Source organism: Coloeus monedula (assembly GCF_965178545.1).
Source record: "Coloeus monedula genome assembly, chromosome: 10".
Lineage (NCBI taxonomy): Eukaryota > Metazoa > Chordata > Aves > Passeriformes > Corvidae > Coloeus > Coloeus monedula.
In genome coordinates this window covers 26,566,205-26,583,923 of record NC_138790.1, presented here as the reverse complement: position 1 = coordinate 26,583,923, position 17,719 = coordinate 26,566,205, and the positions used below count along the sequence as shown (strand labels likewise).

The window sequence follows — 17,719 nt, the reverse complement described above, 5'->3', positions numbered from 1 at the left end:
TCAGACTGTCATAGAGTGTAAATCTTGTCACTGAATTGAAAGCAGATTTAAATGGACTTACAGACTAAGCTTAATTACATTCTTCACTATCTTCATCACTCTCTCTACAGCTTGTATGCTACTGAGAAAATAATCCCTATGATATGTGGCACAAGAGCACAATTTCTCAAGCACACTGTGAAAAGTTCTAAGTGACACTTCTTCTCTGTGTATCTGCTCTGCATTGACAAAAGGAGGCCAAGTTGTGCCTGCTCCTGCCTGTTCACACTACCAAACTGGTGTAGCACAAGCAGAAAAAGGAGGACTGAGGTCACTGGGATCAGTGTGCCCACCAGTGCATGCTTGTGTTAGCTCTGCTACCCACCACAGTTCCCTTGGAAATGTAATTTTAGCACAAAGGGTGGCATATATTTCTAGGGATGGAAAGGCCCAGATATTCATAGATGGAGATGGGGAGGTTTTCATCCCCTTTCCAAGCAGTTTTAGTATTGCTGAAATGAGGCTCAGAAATTGCACAAAATGACCCCACTATGTTATCTTCCTCCTAATCTGTTGCCAGACAGGATAAGCCACACTCTTCAATGATTAAAAACATAAGATCCAGATAATCTTAACTGTTACCATTATCCAAATGCACTACCCAGTGCCAAAGGCTTCTTTTGCTTTATTCAAGTTCTGTAAACATTTTGTATCAGTCTCACTGAAAAATAAGAACAAAATTGGACCTTAAACACAGAAAGCTTAAAAACCACCCAACTAAAGTTTGCAATGGCACTTTCTTTGAGTATATATCCATTACAACATGGTTGTGTCTGAAGCTTTAGGCATACAAAGCCACCTGCAAACTTCTATTAAAAAATATGCATTTTTGGTCACTTGGGAATTCTTAAAAAATGTCATCTGTGCTCGAGCACTGACACAGTCCCACTCATTCTAAATTAAAATTACAATTACAATTTTCCATTGTATGGCAACTTAAAATTATCTGTAACAAGCACCATCTCCTTGGCAGCTATTTTAATACTGGTCACAAAAATTATGATTATTTTGGATAGAAGACTAAGATTCAGAACATAACTAAAGTATAGCAGTTTCCCTGTAATGACACAAAAATCTAAGTCTTATTGACCAGGACTATGGTATACAATAATTCACCAATTTTAATCACTATTCCTATCAGGCACTGTCAGAATACTGAATTTCATAATCTCACTTTCTGGAACCTTCTGAATTAAATGAATTAAATCTCACTTTCTGGAACCTTCTGAATTAAACACATCTGAATTAAATGGAGGACTCTGCTTCTCTCTAAATGAGTAAGCCAAAGCTGAGATTTCGAAATCTGACCAAATCTATGACGAAATTCTGGAGTTTCACAGGTTGATGTCACATGTTCAAAATTATTTCTGTAGGGATTTTTTTTTCCTTTGCCATGGATGAAGATCAATAGCGCAGTGGAAAGATCAACTTATCCAGGTTGCATCTGCCCCATTTGTAAATTAAGTGAGGTAAAAATGAGAAAACATTTACCTCCTCTTCTAATACTTAAATCCAAAGTCATTCCTTTATACAGTCCTTAATAAATAAGTTGTTCGTGCATATGTAGGCTATTTGGCTTATTTTTTTTCCAGATTTCCATTTGATTGAGAAAGAGAAAAACCACATGAGCAATGCCCTTGAGATCTCCACATTTGTTTGAGGGTAAAAATATAAACTTTACTTTGCCTTAGACCCCCGAATCTTCTAAATTACTCTTCCTTGATTTGCAAAATAACTGCATGTTGTTCTTATGAAAAAATACAACAAGAACTTCTGACAGGCAACATTTTTCCATTCGCACTTTTAATCATGCCTCCCCCAAACGTTCAGATTATCTGTATGCCTAAGCACACTCCTCTTACCTTTTTCTTAAGGAACTCAAAAAACTGGCCAAAGTACCTCAGCTTCTCAAGTCTGTATTATCTTCAGAGGGTGTCTGAACAGCAGGAACTTCTCTCAGGACCTAAATAAAAAGACCCTATTTAATTGGTTAAATTATAAGTCTGCAGTTTGGTGTCATGAATATCCCTTTATTGTTTTAAACTATATTCATATTCATATTCAATATTCATATTCAATCTCATATTGAGGATGCTGAAATGCTCTGACTGTTTTTAAAATCCCCAAAATTCCATTAAAAAGATAAAGCTGATCTTTTGCTTCAACAATTTTCCTTGAAAGAAAAGAATAAGCAAACTCCCAAATTGAATATTCTGACAAAAGCTCTCAATAAGATCACACAGTGAGGCTGAATTGAAGCCCCACCATTTCACAGTTCCCAGATTTGAATGATGTGTGTCTATTGCCTGCTGCCCATACTGCTGCTCTGGCTGCCTGCAGACCTCTGCAGTTAAACACCCTTTAAAGAGCTGGTGCAGCTTCATTTGTCCTCTGCCGCTCTATGTGGAAAACCCCTCTATCCATAATGGGAACAATCAGGAAACTGTAGTTCAGCAAGAGTCACTTTTACCTACACAAGGACTAATATAAATATACCGTAAAATGCAAAGGTATGGATGGGGCTCCACAGTATTTTATTGCAAAACCGAGTGCCTACAGTGATTTCCAGCTGCAGTCTTTTAAATAAATGGCATTACTGTTCCAGACACAGAATCCTAAAACACTGGCAAAACGCACTGGCTGTGGGGGACAAATAATGCTGGAACTCTTAATGCAGATTCAACACTAACTCCTCCCTGCCAGGAGTTCATAAACTCAAATCAGCAGCTTTCTTCCTGGTGTGCCTGGGGTGTTTTATGTGGGGATTTCAGCAGGCAGGACGTGCATTTCGTGTCCAGGAACTCTTGTGCAAAAAAAGGGTTTCTCATATTCCAGCTTGGTACAAGCCTTGTCCTGGCCCCAAGGGCCACTTCTCCCTGTTGTTGGGTGAGGTCTGTGTTCTGCAGCTGGATGGTCATGTTGCCTCAAACACCACCATCGGGATGGGATCACTGGTTATGTCTAGATTTCAAGCCAGTTAATTAATATTCTTTACAGGAATCTTGGTTCTGCTACCAGGCACAGCTCATAGCACCTATTGTTAGAGACAAAATACTTAGGATTGAATCAGGACTCAAATGGATTGGACCAAGGTTAACTTTGCCTTCCATCCAAAAGCCCTGCGTGTCTGTTAAATTCGGAAATACGACCCACTGTTAGCCTTTAGTATTCTTACCACCAATTTCAGATTAACAGACTGCCCCTTTAAAAGCTGAACCATCAAGTCACAGTTGAACCTGGCTATGGTAATGGAGATGCTAATTCTGGATTATGGGTAAAGACGGTTGCAGGATCAAGAAGTTCAACAAGAACCACATTACATGTCTCCTTATTTAATCTAAGCCCCAAAAATAAGAGACGTCTGTGATAGAGTAGAAATGCAAATTCACCAGACACAATCACACAAAAAATGATAAAGACAGATCCAGAGTTTGCAGGCAAGAAATCAGCAAGATTCTCTGAGATGTTTGGTAGGTGTACAGGTTGATTTTTAAGTTTTCTTTCTTTTCCTTCTGTTCACAAACAATATCCACAAATCCATAAAAATGTAGGATTATCATTTAAGATAAATGATATGTCACATATTTAAGCCTAGAGAAAAACAAGTGTGCAGTGACACAATCCTCATTATATAATCATGCTTTTCTATCATGCACCTCTGACCATCCATGCCACCTTGAACCATCTCCCAAAAGACTAGCCCCATTCTTAAATGTCATTAATTACTTTATGACTTCTTGCTACTTAAAAGAAACTAAGCAAATAAAACTTTAGATGAATTCTTGACATCCTACAGGAAGAAATCAGCTATTCAAAACAATCTAATAAAAGAATATGAAGGCAAAATCTCAATATTGCCTTGAAATAGAATTAAATGACTGATATATTCCATTTTTTCTAAATAACTTACCCAAAGCTGACACTTATTGTATGGTATGCACTTCTAACCGTGTTTAATATTTGATGACAGTGTACCTGAATCCCACTGGTTTTGATGTAACAGGGATACATGCATTACTGAAGTACATGTTTCTCTTTCCTTTTGGGTGTTCATTGTCTAAAAACCAGAGTGCTAAATACAGCCAAATGCTGCCCATACAACTGCAAATGGGCCAGATGTCCATTTCATTGTGAATCCCTGAATTTTCACTGGGAATGAAATAATAATTCTCTGAGAAAGTAAAAATACCTTTTAGCTGCTAATTTAAAAGAGATTATTCTTTTTCATCTGATCATTCTTGTCAAGAACGTTAGCCTTCCATTGTAGCATGCTCAAGACACCTGGAAGAATATTAATAAGCTAGCACTGGGTGCTCACAAGGTTCCCTCATATGTTCCCTCAAGTCACATCATACTCGACTAAAACAAAAAAGTTTGCCTCTAAGTATAAAGTGAAAAGAAACCCAGTGCAATGATTAACATGTACCAATTAGCACAGCTGAGTTCAGACCTGTGTGTTTAATCTGTCAATCAGGCCCAGGTGCCTTTTTTACCACAGGAAAACTTGATAGACTTTTTTCAGTAATTGCTTTTTGCAGTTAAGAACTTCTAAGATGGAAGAAGCAGGGTAGGCTCTGCCCTCCATCACCATCATGGTCTGTCTGTAACTAGAATTCATTCATTTAGAAATCATGGCTTCACGCCATGCACTAACAACCCCTCCTGATGTACTGGGCTTTGAACCAGGCCCTTTTGGAACAACAAATAGTCACACGGTCTAAACAATGACAAGGGAGTACAAAAGCAGTTCTACATCAGTTTATTAAAAAAAATAAGGTGATTTCAATACAAAAGCAGTTCCATTGTATTCAAACATCCCTATTGTCACAACAAGTTGGAGGGTAAAAAAATGAACTGTCCTTGCCAGGAGCAACAGGACAGGTGAAGAAAAATGTAGATGTCAGACAGTTCAAATATACTTCATCCAAAATAGAGAAGCTTGACAGACAGAGATTTACGGTAAGGGTTTCATTTTTCTTTGTAGCACTCCAATCTACCACTATGGATCATGGACAGGCCATCTCTTTCATTATCTGGAGGTGGGGGAGAAGCAGCAATGATTTCCTTGCATTTTCAGAGAATCCCAGCCTGCCAACAAAAAACAAAGTGCTAATCTCTTTCATCATTGCTGTGAAAGCCACACATTAGTAAGAATGTCTGTAAATTGAATGTTAGAAGAAAGGTGCTCAGCAACCTCTGCTGACATATGAGTAATTGACTTGGCATCAGTGTTAATTTCCTAACCAGTTTTTTTTCTTCTCAGTCCTAGATTTAAAGGTCAGAATGAGAAGCCACCAACCTCTGTATACCACAAGAAATTAGTGGATTAATCAAAACCAACAAATGTATTATCAGTACATATTCTCTGGAAAAAAATATGCAGTAGCATAGAGAATGCATAAACCAAAATGGTAGGTCCCCAACTGAGAGAAATTGCTGAAGCTACAGTTACATGGAGATGCTGAAGAAATAACCTCAGATGTTTTGTTACCTGGACAAAAACAGAATAGGTCCCACAGAGTGTTCGCTTCAACTCAGCAGCTACTTTGAGAATGCAGATGATCAACTGCAGTGCACTGAGAGCTATCAAAATTGAGAGCAAAATGATGTTCCACTCCACTATGTTAGCAGGCTCTGTGCACTTAGACCAGGTAGGGTAATCTGTGAGGTACCTATTAGAGAAACACCAGACTGTTGTAAGAAGAATGTTTCTGACTACTGGTTTGATGAACAATTTCTTCCAGAAGAATTACATCAATGTTTCTTACCCCCCAGCAGTGTCTTTGAAAACATAATTCCATCCACTTGATGAATTGCAGAAAGGGCCTTGAATCAAATGCAGGGTAAAAATGATGCAACTGTATCCTGAGAAAGCAATTCCAAGCAGGGCTAGCACAATTGAAATAAAACTCTGAAGTAAAGAGAGAGAGAAATATTACTGTGTGGGGATAGTGTCAACAGCAAATATGGTCATTCAGACTGCCTAGCTACTTCCTTGGGGCGGAATTTCACATTTGATTTTCCCAGTCTTCAAAATTCAGAAAGAAAAATAGCAGGTAAAGAATAGTAAGAATACACATACAAAATAAAGATTAAGACAGAGTTTAAGGCAGTTCTACAAGTCTAAGTTACATATTTTTTGGATGGGGTTTTTAAACTCTCATTTTTGTAAAGTTGTTTCCCAAAATACCAGAGGAACACAATCATATATTAAATATGTCTGCATCCCAGATAGTGTGTATTGAGTAATTTCTGAAAAAAAAACCCTTTCAAATAATACAGGCAAAGGGATGAAGCTGTTTAGCTGGTGTGCTTCATTCTACGTTCTTATTTTATTTTACAAGGATTTGGGGAAAGTGTGTGTCTAATTTACTTTTGTCCTGCTTACGCTTCAGAAGAAAGAAGCTACACTTTGTGTGACCTTGCAACCCAATTTAGAATCCTCTGTGAAAGAAGTGAAAACAGAGCAGTGGAGCAGGCAGCAGGATGTGCTGGAAAAACAAGAGCAGGAAGGATTTGAAACAAGTGCTAAGGAGATGCACAGAAATAAAACACAGACTCACCCTGTAAGTTTTGTTACAGCTCTCACTCTGGCAGCACCGATAGAACACACTACACTCCAGTGTTACTAGAATTACTGCCAGAAGAAGGATCTGTAAGAGAATATCATAAGGTCAGTGAGATGACTGCAGATACTAAATCAAAGTCTCTTTCACCTGCGGAAGGCAGGGATTGCATCTCTTCTACTGTCTTGATATTTCAAAGCTGATTTGTAGGACAGCACAATTACTTAAAGCACACATGGAACTGGAGTGGTTTTAGTAGGTTGTTGCTGTACTTGTGTCTTGTACTTGAAAGACAAGAGCACAGCATCTCCCATCACAGTAAAGTTCTACGAGCTTGGGCACCAGGTACACAAGTAAGCTGAAACAATAAAACCAAGTTCACAAGTAAAAGAATCAATAACCAGTGAAAAGAAGGATATTTTATTGATAAAACACATTAGTTCAAACACTTTCTTGCTGACACAGGCACACAAATCAGGTTATTGCCTTCCTTACCAACACACTTATGCTAGAAAATGTCAGTGATGCAAACTTTAATTTGTTTGTCAAGTATCCATACTGATTTTTTCAGACTACTGGATTATTTAAGACGGATCCTAGATAATTTTTATAAATAGGACCTGGGCTCCAGAACCACAAACTACCATTCAGAGAGGCACAGGTTTGAAAAGGAAAGTGTGAGAAGACAATACTCCTGAATCACAACACTATCCTCTCACATGCTGCTGACTGGTTTGTAACAGAATGATACCTGCAGTTTTAATAAATTGGTAATAATTTTAAGGCTAAAAATGCTTCAAAATATTAGTATCACTGTTGCAGTTAACTTTTTCATACATTTGCAACTGTTTTTCTGTTTGACTCCACTATCGGGTAGTTTTTTCTTCTGCTAGAACAGAAGGTTTTTCTTCTGCTTTAAGGAGACTACATGATTTCAAAAGAATGTCTAATGTTTTAATAAGAGTTCAGCACCTTCATTAAAAAACCTCAGTTCTGCAGATAAACCCTTTTTAAGCACTGATTGTGTGTGATGCCCTTTGATCACATAACCACTTTCTGTTCCTGAGGCCCTTTATGAGTATAGTGAATAGCATGAACAGTGGGCAACTCCATGGTAGTTTATTGCTGCAGATGCATATTACAAACGTAACAGGGAAAATCCTACTATGCTAATCACAGTGAGACAATTCTCTATATTTAGCCTGACAACAGTAGTACCTGATGCATTGTGAACTGTATTCAGTCTTCTAAATACTGGACTGCATACAGGTCTTAAAAACATCTGAACCATTATGAGAAGCTCTTTTTGTTTCATTTGGGTAAAAGAGCTCTAATTCAACCTTCATAGGTGATTAAATCAACCTAGTGTTTGCCTCCATAATACAAGCATAAATTACATATGAACAAAAAGACCACAGAAAAAAAACCCCAACCCACCCTGCAAAATCACTTGCACTTAATAGCATACATAACTTGCCATTTGGTATACTATTTTCAGTTTGATTGAGTTTTTCTGCCTGCAGTGATTTTGTCAATGTAATCCATATGCTTCTTTTAAAAAGCAATTACATTGCTGAAGTGTAATCCAATACTATTTGCTGTAGAATGCAATTAAAAATCCATAGACTGAGCACTTACCATCACACCTGAGAAACAGATACCTTCAAAATACCACTCATAGTTGGGGAGCTGGTAAATGGCAGCATGCAGAGCTTTCCCATTTGGAAAGTACAGGAGGATGTTCACAACAATACTCCAAAGCGCAAGAGGTATCAGCAGGCAACTCAAACAGCTTCCACATGTCTCCAAAGCCATCTCTCAAGAACTCTGGAAGTTTTGTTCTTCTAAGTTAACAAAATTTTACAAGACTTTCAATGTAAGAAGCGTTTTGACCTCCCCAGCTTGATTCAGTCATTTCATATTCGCAGGAACCGGTGACTGGGGTGTGATTCCAGGGACAGAAGTGCTTAACAGTTAGCAGAACAACAGATTAATATCACTGTGTAAACTCACTGTCCTGTGTTAAGCACGTCTTTAAGTAGCCATTTCCCTTCTAAAAGATCCCCCGTTGTGATCTTCCAAATGAAATATGTCTAGGAGTCAGACTCAGGAAGGAACTTCAAAGCTCTCATTTCCTAGTGACTGCTCAAAAATGTCCTCCTCCCCACAACATGAACTGCAACACAGTTTGTGACAGAAGCAAGGTTTTTCAACCTTACTGCAGCATGAGGAAGTGGGCTGTAAGATGATAAATATGCCCTGTCTCTGTACAGAAGGCCATACTTTGCCTCATACTACAGAGATTTATTAACAGAACCCTAAGGGGGAACTAAAATGTTGTTGACTTGCAACAGCAGGCCGAGTCTGGGCTATCTTGCAGAGAGTATAGAAGCCCAAATAACACTGGTTAGAAACTGCAAGGCAGGTTTACTTTCACACTTTTAATAAATTACTCTTTCCCACAGCACTACGTGGCTCCACTGTCTTGCAAATTAAATCCTGTTATTTCTCCAATTGTTTCATTCTGTGCTTACAGCTGAGCTTGCACAGCTGCAGACCTGATTTATGTACACGTGACTTCTTGTGCAGGACAAAAGGTCTGGGTGTTTTTTTGAAATGCCTGCTGTTTGCACTGTGCAAAGCCAAAGTCAGATGGCTTTCCCATTGTCACATGTCATCATTCCCCAACCCCTGAGCATCTAAACACTATCCCAGTAACACAGAGCCAGGGCAGTTTGAACGCTTGCAGCACAACCCAAGCCTTCAGTCTATGCCGCCGTGAGTCTTCAGAAAAGTAATTCAAGAATGAGCTTAGGCTTTACTCAATAGGAAAGTTGTAGGCAGAGGAAAAAAAAAAAAAAACAACCAACCAACCAACAATGGGGCTCTATCAAAAGCAGGAAGGCTGATTTTAGAAGCAATGACATCACAATATATTTTCCTTGTGTTTCCTCATGAGCTGTTTCAGGCTCTTCACACATGAGGCTTCTCTCATCCTCTCATAAAAGCTGTTTGGACTGCATGTTGTAACTAATTCCATACTATTGCTTAACATGAGATCACACAAGGAAATGAGTGTGAGTACCACCATGCCCATTTCCTTCTGCTGTGACTCTCCTCTTCTTCTAGGAGGTTTGATTTTGAAGTCCTCATTCTTGATCTTCACATATTTCCTGTTTTACTTTCTCATAACTGTGGACACTTTTTTTCAGGTGTCCCTCTAATCGGAATTAGTAGCAAACCTGCCTTTCCAGACTCATAGGCAGAGACAGAACTCATGTCATCAACACTGCACCACAGAGAGCAGAGGAAACAGCTGCATTAAAATCACACACATCCAATCCCCATGACTGATTTTTTAGTACAAAACTCAAAGATCATATAATAGGTTGAAATATTTTCTTAAAAGCAAAGGCTAAAATTAGTAGCAAGCATCTTATTTTATAATCAAATTTGCTGCTACTTCCATTATAACCGTTCTGATTAGAAGAAGCTAACTAGGGAAGTGATGACTGAAGCAGCATTTGTTCTGCAGTAGTACAGCAGTCTGCTACACGACTTTGTTTTTAAACTGAGCTCTGCAAATACCAAATCACAGTGTGGTTATTTTTCTGGCACATGATACCACTGGAACAGGAAACAACTATTTTATACTAAGAATTAAGCAAACCTGTAAGCCAGCTTCTCAAACATCTTGCCAAGTGTCGCAAGCACTGCTTTTCCATTGCTATCATTATTCATGAGTTGATGCCAAGCCTGTTACCGAAAAGTCAGGTTTACTCTGTATGAGTGACTTCTTTGCCAGCTGAAATGAATACAACCTAAACCAATCACTTCTCCACAATGTAACTGATAAACCTCTCAAAATACTCTCTTATGCACCAGGCAACAAAGGAATCCAGCTGGCCATTTTTTACACAACAATATAAATAGTGAGCAGGAATGCTGTGCATTAGTGCTACAGGGATCTATTAGTGCTACATGCATTTGAGCTGAAGTTTCAAGTCTAAACTCTAGACTAATCACTCTGTGTATTGGAATTCTAAAATTGTTTCAGTTCTTTAATTGATTGTGTGTACCAGAAGAACAAATAACCATTATGCAAGAATAAAGGCAAAAATCTTTAAGTTGCATGGTAATTATACATTACTCCCTTGAGGACTCTCTTTTCAACTTTCTGTCCTTCCACACCCAATTTAAACTTGCAGATAGTTTTTCAAACAGTGCATCTTCACACACAAAGACACCACACCACACAGATGCAAGGAATTTTGTGTGTATACACATGCAAATATTCTCCTTCCTCCCCGTCATAGCAGGACAGGACAGGGATAGACACCACAAAGAAATGGCATTAAATGGCATTAAAGTCCCTCAACTATTTCTATGTATTTAGGTATGAATAAATGTAAAATTCAGGTATCCTGAGATTCTAAACACAAAATTCAGGTATCCTGAGATTCTAAACACAAACTCTTTTCATCTGAGAATTCTTTTTCTGGTGTAGATATATGTGGACAATTCTGTTTTCACAGTTAACTTGATTTTTTCAGGTATGTATTTGTACAGGGCAGACTTGACTGTGCAGACAGCCTGAGATACACCTGAACTTTCTGGCTACCTTTAAAGACCACCCTCCTAGTTACAAATAGCCTAAGAATGCACTGAAACCCACAGGAACTTCTTTTTCTCCTATGAATAGAAACTAACTAATGAGGAAAATAAGTAAGTAATGGATATTTTGAACCAAACCACTACACTTATTTTCAAAGACAATATGAACACCTAAATTCCAAAACTGAGCCTCATTTCTTTGAAATAAAGAGCATGTCACTTTTTGGTTTTCACTTGAAAAATGTCATTGCCAGCAGAAATGCTGCCATGCTGACTTTGCCAGCAGTGCTGTTGGCAGCACATTATTCAGATGTACTTGTGATGAAACTCTAATGTGCTACAAGCTACACTTAGAGGTTCTTGCGCAGGACCCTACAATAACGCCTTCAGGCTGATAACTGGTGAAGTCAGGTATTTCAGATTAATCTGTCTTCACTGACCTGAATTTGGACTGTATTCCTCGAATGCTGTGAGGCCTGAGGGTCTGCTGAGTGAGGTGAAAAACAGGAGTCATGTCCACATTTGTTTTATCTCAGGCCTGTAATGGAGCAATCAGGAGATGATCCCCCTTGGGAGGGCAGGAGGGGCTCAAGAGCTGGGCTCAGCTGTGCAGGGACCCCCTCAAGCTCCCTGGGCTGGCCATCAGTTGGGAACTGCCAGCCCTGACCCAGGACTAAGACTCCACGTGTGCAATTGTGTCTGTTGTTGAACCCTTATTATGAACAAACACCTGTTTCAGTAAATGAGCCAAAGCAAGCAAGGAAGCAGTTCCCACTCTGGCAGAGACTGCTGGAGAGGAAAAACAGGTTATAACCTGACTGCATTAAATCCATATTCTCATGCCACCACGGCCCTTTACTCCAAAACCAGACAAGCAGTGTTTCAGCATGGGCAGGGAAGGAATCACTGACACCTTCTGGGTATTTTTAATACAAATCTTTATTTGTGAAATACAGGGGAAGTTCAGAAAAATCCCCAAAAGCCCTTAATCATCCACATTTTACTGCTGCTTTGGTTTTGGGCCAGCTGACCAAAACCCCGTATTCACTTTTATCCAGGCTAGACTAGATTTGGTTTGTGTTCATTCCAAGATCAGAATGAAAGAGCAACTTTATTGGGAAAGCAGTACAAAGTACAGCTGTCGTGTCAGTAGAAAGAGAAAAATAAATAAAGCCACTTTAGTGACCTCTGTTCAGAGTGTTGCCTGTACCAAGATGAAATGAACTAAAGAAATTCAGGATACATTTTGCCTTTAGGTTTAGGCAGGTTAGTGGAAAACCTGCATATGACTCCAGCAACAAAGGCTGGCCCCAAGTCAGTTAAATTCATGGCAACAGCACAGCTTGACAACAATGCATATTTCAGCATGCATGGAATGTTTAAAAAAAAATCCACAGTATTTTCATTACAGCACACACATGCACCGATGTCAATGCATTGTCAGGTTTCTAGCAAACATATGTCTGTGGGGGGGAACAAAAAGAAAGAAACATATTAATGGAAAGAATGCTAATATTGTATCCAACTAAAAATGCAAAAATTAACCTGACCACATTTAGAAAACCATAGCATAGCTCTTCTATACTGCAGTTAGAGCCAGGAAGACAGGAGGAAGAAAACAATAATAGCTTTGAAAGAGCCCCAACACTCAACTATGACAATTAAAAAGGTGAAACACATGCTTACCTACAGTATGCAATATAAATTATATCTGGTTCATACTTTAAGCCATGGCACCACACTATGCAACAACAGTTTAGGCAAAGACCACAACCACCAGGAGATCTGTATCTCAGTTTTATCACCTATACAGTGCTGATGATCACATGTGTCACTGGACAGAAAAAAGCCCTCTAGCTCCTAGCTCTCATGCAGATTAACATCACTGTGACAGCTGAGGAATCAGCTGAAAGCATGTGATCAAACACTGCATGAAAATTCTAATCACAACAGGGCTATAGAAACAGCTGTACAGGGAATTGTTGCTTAAGAATACCTAAAAAGTAACTGCTGAGTAAGACTCCACAGGAGCATAAGTAACAAGTTTCATGTTCATCTAAGAAGCATGGGTGTATCTACAAATTACTTACCTCCTCATGACTGCAGCACAACCCACACAGTCCTCCAAGAATGCCATTGATTATCTGTATGAAGCACAGAATGAATTCTATTCCTCCCAAAACAAGGAGGATGGAAAAGAGGGTGACGTTCCACTGCACAATGTTTTGAGGTTCCTGACATTCAGACCACTTGTTATACTCAAACAAGTACCTGTACACAGCAATTAAAAGCATATTGCATTGTGTCAGAGTGGGATACGTGGGATACTTACTAGAACCAAATTATGTCTAGTCTGTAACTGCATCAAGGATATTCACTCTATAGAGTCCTAATAGGCTAGGTTCCCTTAGGAATAGATTCCTAATAGAATAGAAAAAGCAATGGTTTACTCCATGCAAGGTTAGTTTGGTTTAGGAACAGGTTCAAATAACAACCACACATTTTTGCTAAGTCTTAATTCTTTTAAAAAAATAATCTAAGCTATAAAGGCATCATTTCCTATTGCTGATTGAAGTGAGGCACAAACTCAAGAAAGCTGAAAGAGTAAAGGTTTCTCTCAAAACAATCACAGAGTTTTTCATGACTGGGCCTTTTTTCTAAAGATAGCAGTCACTGATCTGAGGCAAATGGGTCACGCTCCTGTGCTGCTGTCTTTGGGCCCTCACATGCTTACTTGGATGAGCCAAACAGAAGAAATTTGGAGGGGTACTGCAATATTTAAGGTGTTACTGCTCATTCACATTTTGGGAACAACAGCACTTGCCTTCAGCAAGGATTTAACCTAGTTCTTCTACACTCAGTCATAGTAAGGAGGATGGAGAAGGAGGAATGATCCCTCTTGAGAGAGATACAGGTGAAATATAAAATTCAAACTCTACTGCAAAGAGCTTTATGTGGCTTCTTAGTCCTCCAACTGCCTCTAGTCTGGCATAAGACATAAGCTGTTTCTAGATACAGCCTCGAGGTTGCAAAACATACAAACACTTTAAAAGCATGCCATGATATAAACCGTATCAGGATTTATGTGCATTAATGGGGAATAGCACACTGAGACTTTTTTTGCAGGAGAACCCTAATTAGGGATCATTAGGAGCTTCTTGCCCTCTCTGCCCTGCGGTGTACAAAGATCCTTATAAACCTTCTCAAGTTTCATTTATGAGGTTCTATGCCATTGTCACTTATGTGGGCATTGTGCCACTTTATGCTGGTGCAAAGCAGCTTCAGAAGCAAGTCTGACAAAACAGATTCTTACACAAATGATAAGACAAATTTCTTAACAACCACTATTCCTAGTTTGTAAATCCTTCAAAGTCCTAAAACTTTATACTTTGTTAGAGATGTTCATGGACATGAACAGTATATGATGTATAGATTTAATTACCTATATATATTTCCATTGTTTTGGTTTTACACTGTAGCAGCGAGGGTATCTGATGCCATTTGTTAAGTTCTTAGTAAGTGAGAAGGATAGAGTTATGAACAGATCTTGGTATATGGTTATTGGACATTGCTGAAAGGTACTGGAATAAAGCCCATGTGTACACGGGGAAGATACAACATCCTCATGAACAGACAACTTACCCCCCAGAGGAGTCAGTGAAAGGATAGATCCAGTTTCTCTCTAGGTGTGTAAAACAATATGGTCCTTGAGACAAGCCCAGTGCTGAAATGGTTATACAGTATCCAGAGCCAAGAATCCCAACAAAGGCTGCCAGAACTGAGGACAGCATCTGCACAGCAGAGGTAAATATGAGCTTTCAGTACAGCCATCGCCTTGTCTTTGGGATTACCTGGGACTGGGGTATATGGGATTGCTTACCGCACAGCTCTTTCCACAGCCCTCATGGCCAAAGCACCCACAGTCATCACTGTGAAGCCCAATGAACACCGCAGCTGGAATGAGTACCTGGATATGGAGCAAACAAATCACACTATTCCTTTTGGTTGCACAGAGAGGGCAGATAAAACGCAGTCTTTGAATTGCATTCATTTATGCTGCTTCTTGCCAGTCAGCCTGTACAGGTGATTCAGCTTTACTCCTATTTAACACAGTAGGCATCTTGCTACTGACATCACCAACATCAGAACAGGTATATTTCTATTGCCACTTTGTGTATGCACAGCACTTAAGCATAGAAAGAGACAGTTGAGGTACTGATACATTTCAACTATTTCAGCTTTAAAAGGTTTTGTTCACATTAAAGGCTGTATATTAAAAATAAAGTGCTTTGCAAAAAAAGGCATTAACTTTATTCCAATGAGGACTACAAAATAACTTTTTTTGCAAAACACCTACTGCCAATATACTTGTTGCTTAAGAGCAATTATCACTGCCTGTGTGACAAACCAGTCTGACTAGAGTAGAAAGTCTAGTAAAATTTTGCTCAATTCAGACAAACATCTCATTACAGACATCTACTTTTTTCCAAGATTTCACAACCAGTTTCCAGTGACAGAAATGCAAAGTAACAAAGCAGAAGCTATCCATGAGAAACATAAACCCTCCATACTCCAGAGCTTTTAGCATAAAATCAAGAATGAATGGAGCTGATTAAAAAGAGGATCCTCCCACCAGCAATAATAGCACTTAACAGTGTCCACTTTAAAGACTCTACACCCAAGAGTACCCCGGAAAACCATAAAGAAAGAGTAGAGAGTTATTTGCAAACTCCACAGACTTTCTTAAGGAGAAACTAGAATAAGAACTATACTATTGAACAGACACATACTTGTCAGCCCTCACTCAAACCCATTGCTGAGTCCCAATGCTTCAGGTCCAGAAGAGGTTGTACAAGGGCGCTGCAGGAGAAGTTCCATTGATTTCACTTGTATTATTCTGTGTGTAAAGCCTAGTCTTTGCAAACCCCACTCTAGGTCCCAGTGGGGCTGTAACACAGCTGTAAGCACCTCTCACTACACAAAGCACCTTAGCATGCAATTGTTTTCAATTTGTGATTTGTGGACACCTTGAGATCATAGAATCATAAAGTGCTAAGAATTGGAAGGGACCTATAACCTATTTTTAAGAAGACTTCTAAAAGCAGATGAAAAAGGAAGCCTGGAGTTAGGGGTCTTAAATATGCTACAGTGTGGTCCACAAAACTGAAAAGGTAGAAAATAAGAGCTTCAGATTAATGATATCCTATAATGAACACACTCAATCCTTGCATCCTGTTATTCAAATGCAAAGCTTTGACAACTATCACTCAATTCCTCTGAATAAATAGCTTAGGCAGAGAAATAACTGTCAACATGTCAGATAATAGGAATTAAGGAATTGTATCTAAATGCTCATTAGTTAGGGACATTTAAAAGGAGAATAGCTCAATAATATAACAAACTTAAGATTTAACCCTTTATGCAAACTGTTATCCGCTGAGAGGCTTGGTTTCACTTTTGCATTTGGATTCTGTGCCCCAGACCCTATGGTTTTTTCAGCTTTAAAGTGCCATCATGTTGCAGATAAGATAACCAATAGTAACTAATAATAGATATGGGATAATATAGCTCTTTTTTTATACAACTCCAGAGACTCTGGTTGACAAGATATTTGATGAATAAATTCAGGTAACCACTAGAGAAAGAGCAGTACCAAGTACCTCCAAAATAAACTTGAAAGAAGACACCAGGTTATTACTTACCAGAAAGCCTCCACCTAGAATGCCATGAAGGCACTCCACATATTTGCTGAGGTGATGCTCTGAAGCAAATCTTGTTTCGCCATTGGGAAAATAAAGTAAAGTGTTGGCCACAATGCAGAGGAGGGCAAGGATGAGCAACTTATAACCAACACATCTAGCACATCTTCCAAAACACATATTCTCAGCTTTAAAAATCCTCCTCCAACTTGTCCGATCCAACCTATCTCACACCCTTCCACACCTAAAAGAAGATCAGTGTTTATTCTCACCTCCTTAAATACCAGGGGTTACCTAGCTACCTGGATGACGTTTACAACCCTTCCTAACCACCATTCCCAATTGTAGAGTGAGAGAGCAAGCATGGCAGAATGCCACCGCCCTTTTTAAATGCAATAATTGTAGATGAACCAAATGCAATGAAGGAAATATTGAATACTAGCTGATTTCACACTAATATATGATGCTTTGAATAATCACTGGTGAACATGATTACATGTGAAAAACAGGCTTAAACCACAACAAAAGTTCTGTTGGGAACGGAAGGAAAAATGTTTTGTTTTCTTTGTTAGAAGCAGCTTTGAATTTTAGGTTTATAGACTGATTCAGAACAACCTGAAGCCAGGGAAAGACTTCGCTGACTTCAACAGCACTGAGTCAGAGTTTTGGGTATAAACAGAATAAGGTCTACAGCAATAAGGAGTACGTGGAGCAACCTCTCACTTTGCTGTCCTGTTGACGGAACAGAAAATCTCACCAGGACATTGGAAAACAAATAAAAAGAACAGGTAGGCTTCTTAG

The 17,719-nt window shown here is 39.0% G+C and overlaps 2 protein-coding genes across 2 annotated transcripts; both read right to left on the bottom strand.

Annotated features, from left to right (window-relative positions):
• Nucleotides 1-4,910: 4,910 nt before the first annotated feature.
• On the bottom strand, nucleotides 4,911-8,549 carry TM4SF18 (transmembrane 4 L six family member 18). Its single transcript, XM_082287855.1, has 5 exons — nucleotides 8,244-8,549; nucleotides 6,603-6,692; nucleotides 5,808-5,950; nucleotides 5,531-5,711; nucleotides 4,911-5,127 (listed from the first exon to the last, which is right to left on the bottom strand). The coding sequence occupies exons 1-5, from the start codon at nucleotides 8,418-8,420 to the stop codon at nucleotides 5,113-5,115; spliced, it is 606 nt and encodes a 201-aa protein (XP_082143981.1). The 5' UTR covers nucleotides 8,421-8,549; the 3' UTR covers nucleotides 4,911-5,112.
• Nucleotides 8,550-12,576: 4,027 nt separating this feature from the next.
• LOC309576727 (transmembrane 4 L6 family member 1-like) lies at nucleotides 12,577-17,098 on the bottom strand (the record flags this gene model as incomplete). Its single annotated transcript, XM_082288218.1, has 5 exons — nucleotides 12,577-12,682; nucleotides 13,310-13,490; nucleotides 14,862-15,010; nucleotides 15,100-15,186; nucleotides 16,922-17,098. 5 exons carry the CDS (start codon nucleotides 17,096-17,098, stop codon nucleotides 12,668-12,670), a joined length of 609 nt encoding a protein of 202 aa, XP_082144344.1. The 3' UTR covers nucleotides 12,577-12,667.
• Nucleotides 17,099-17,719: the final 621 nt, after the last annotated feature.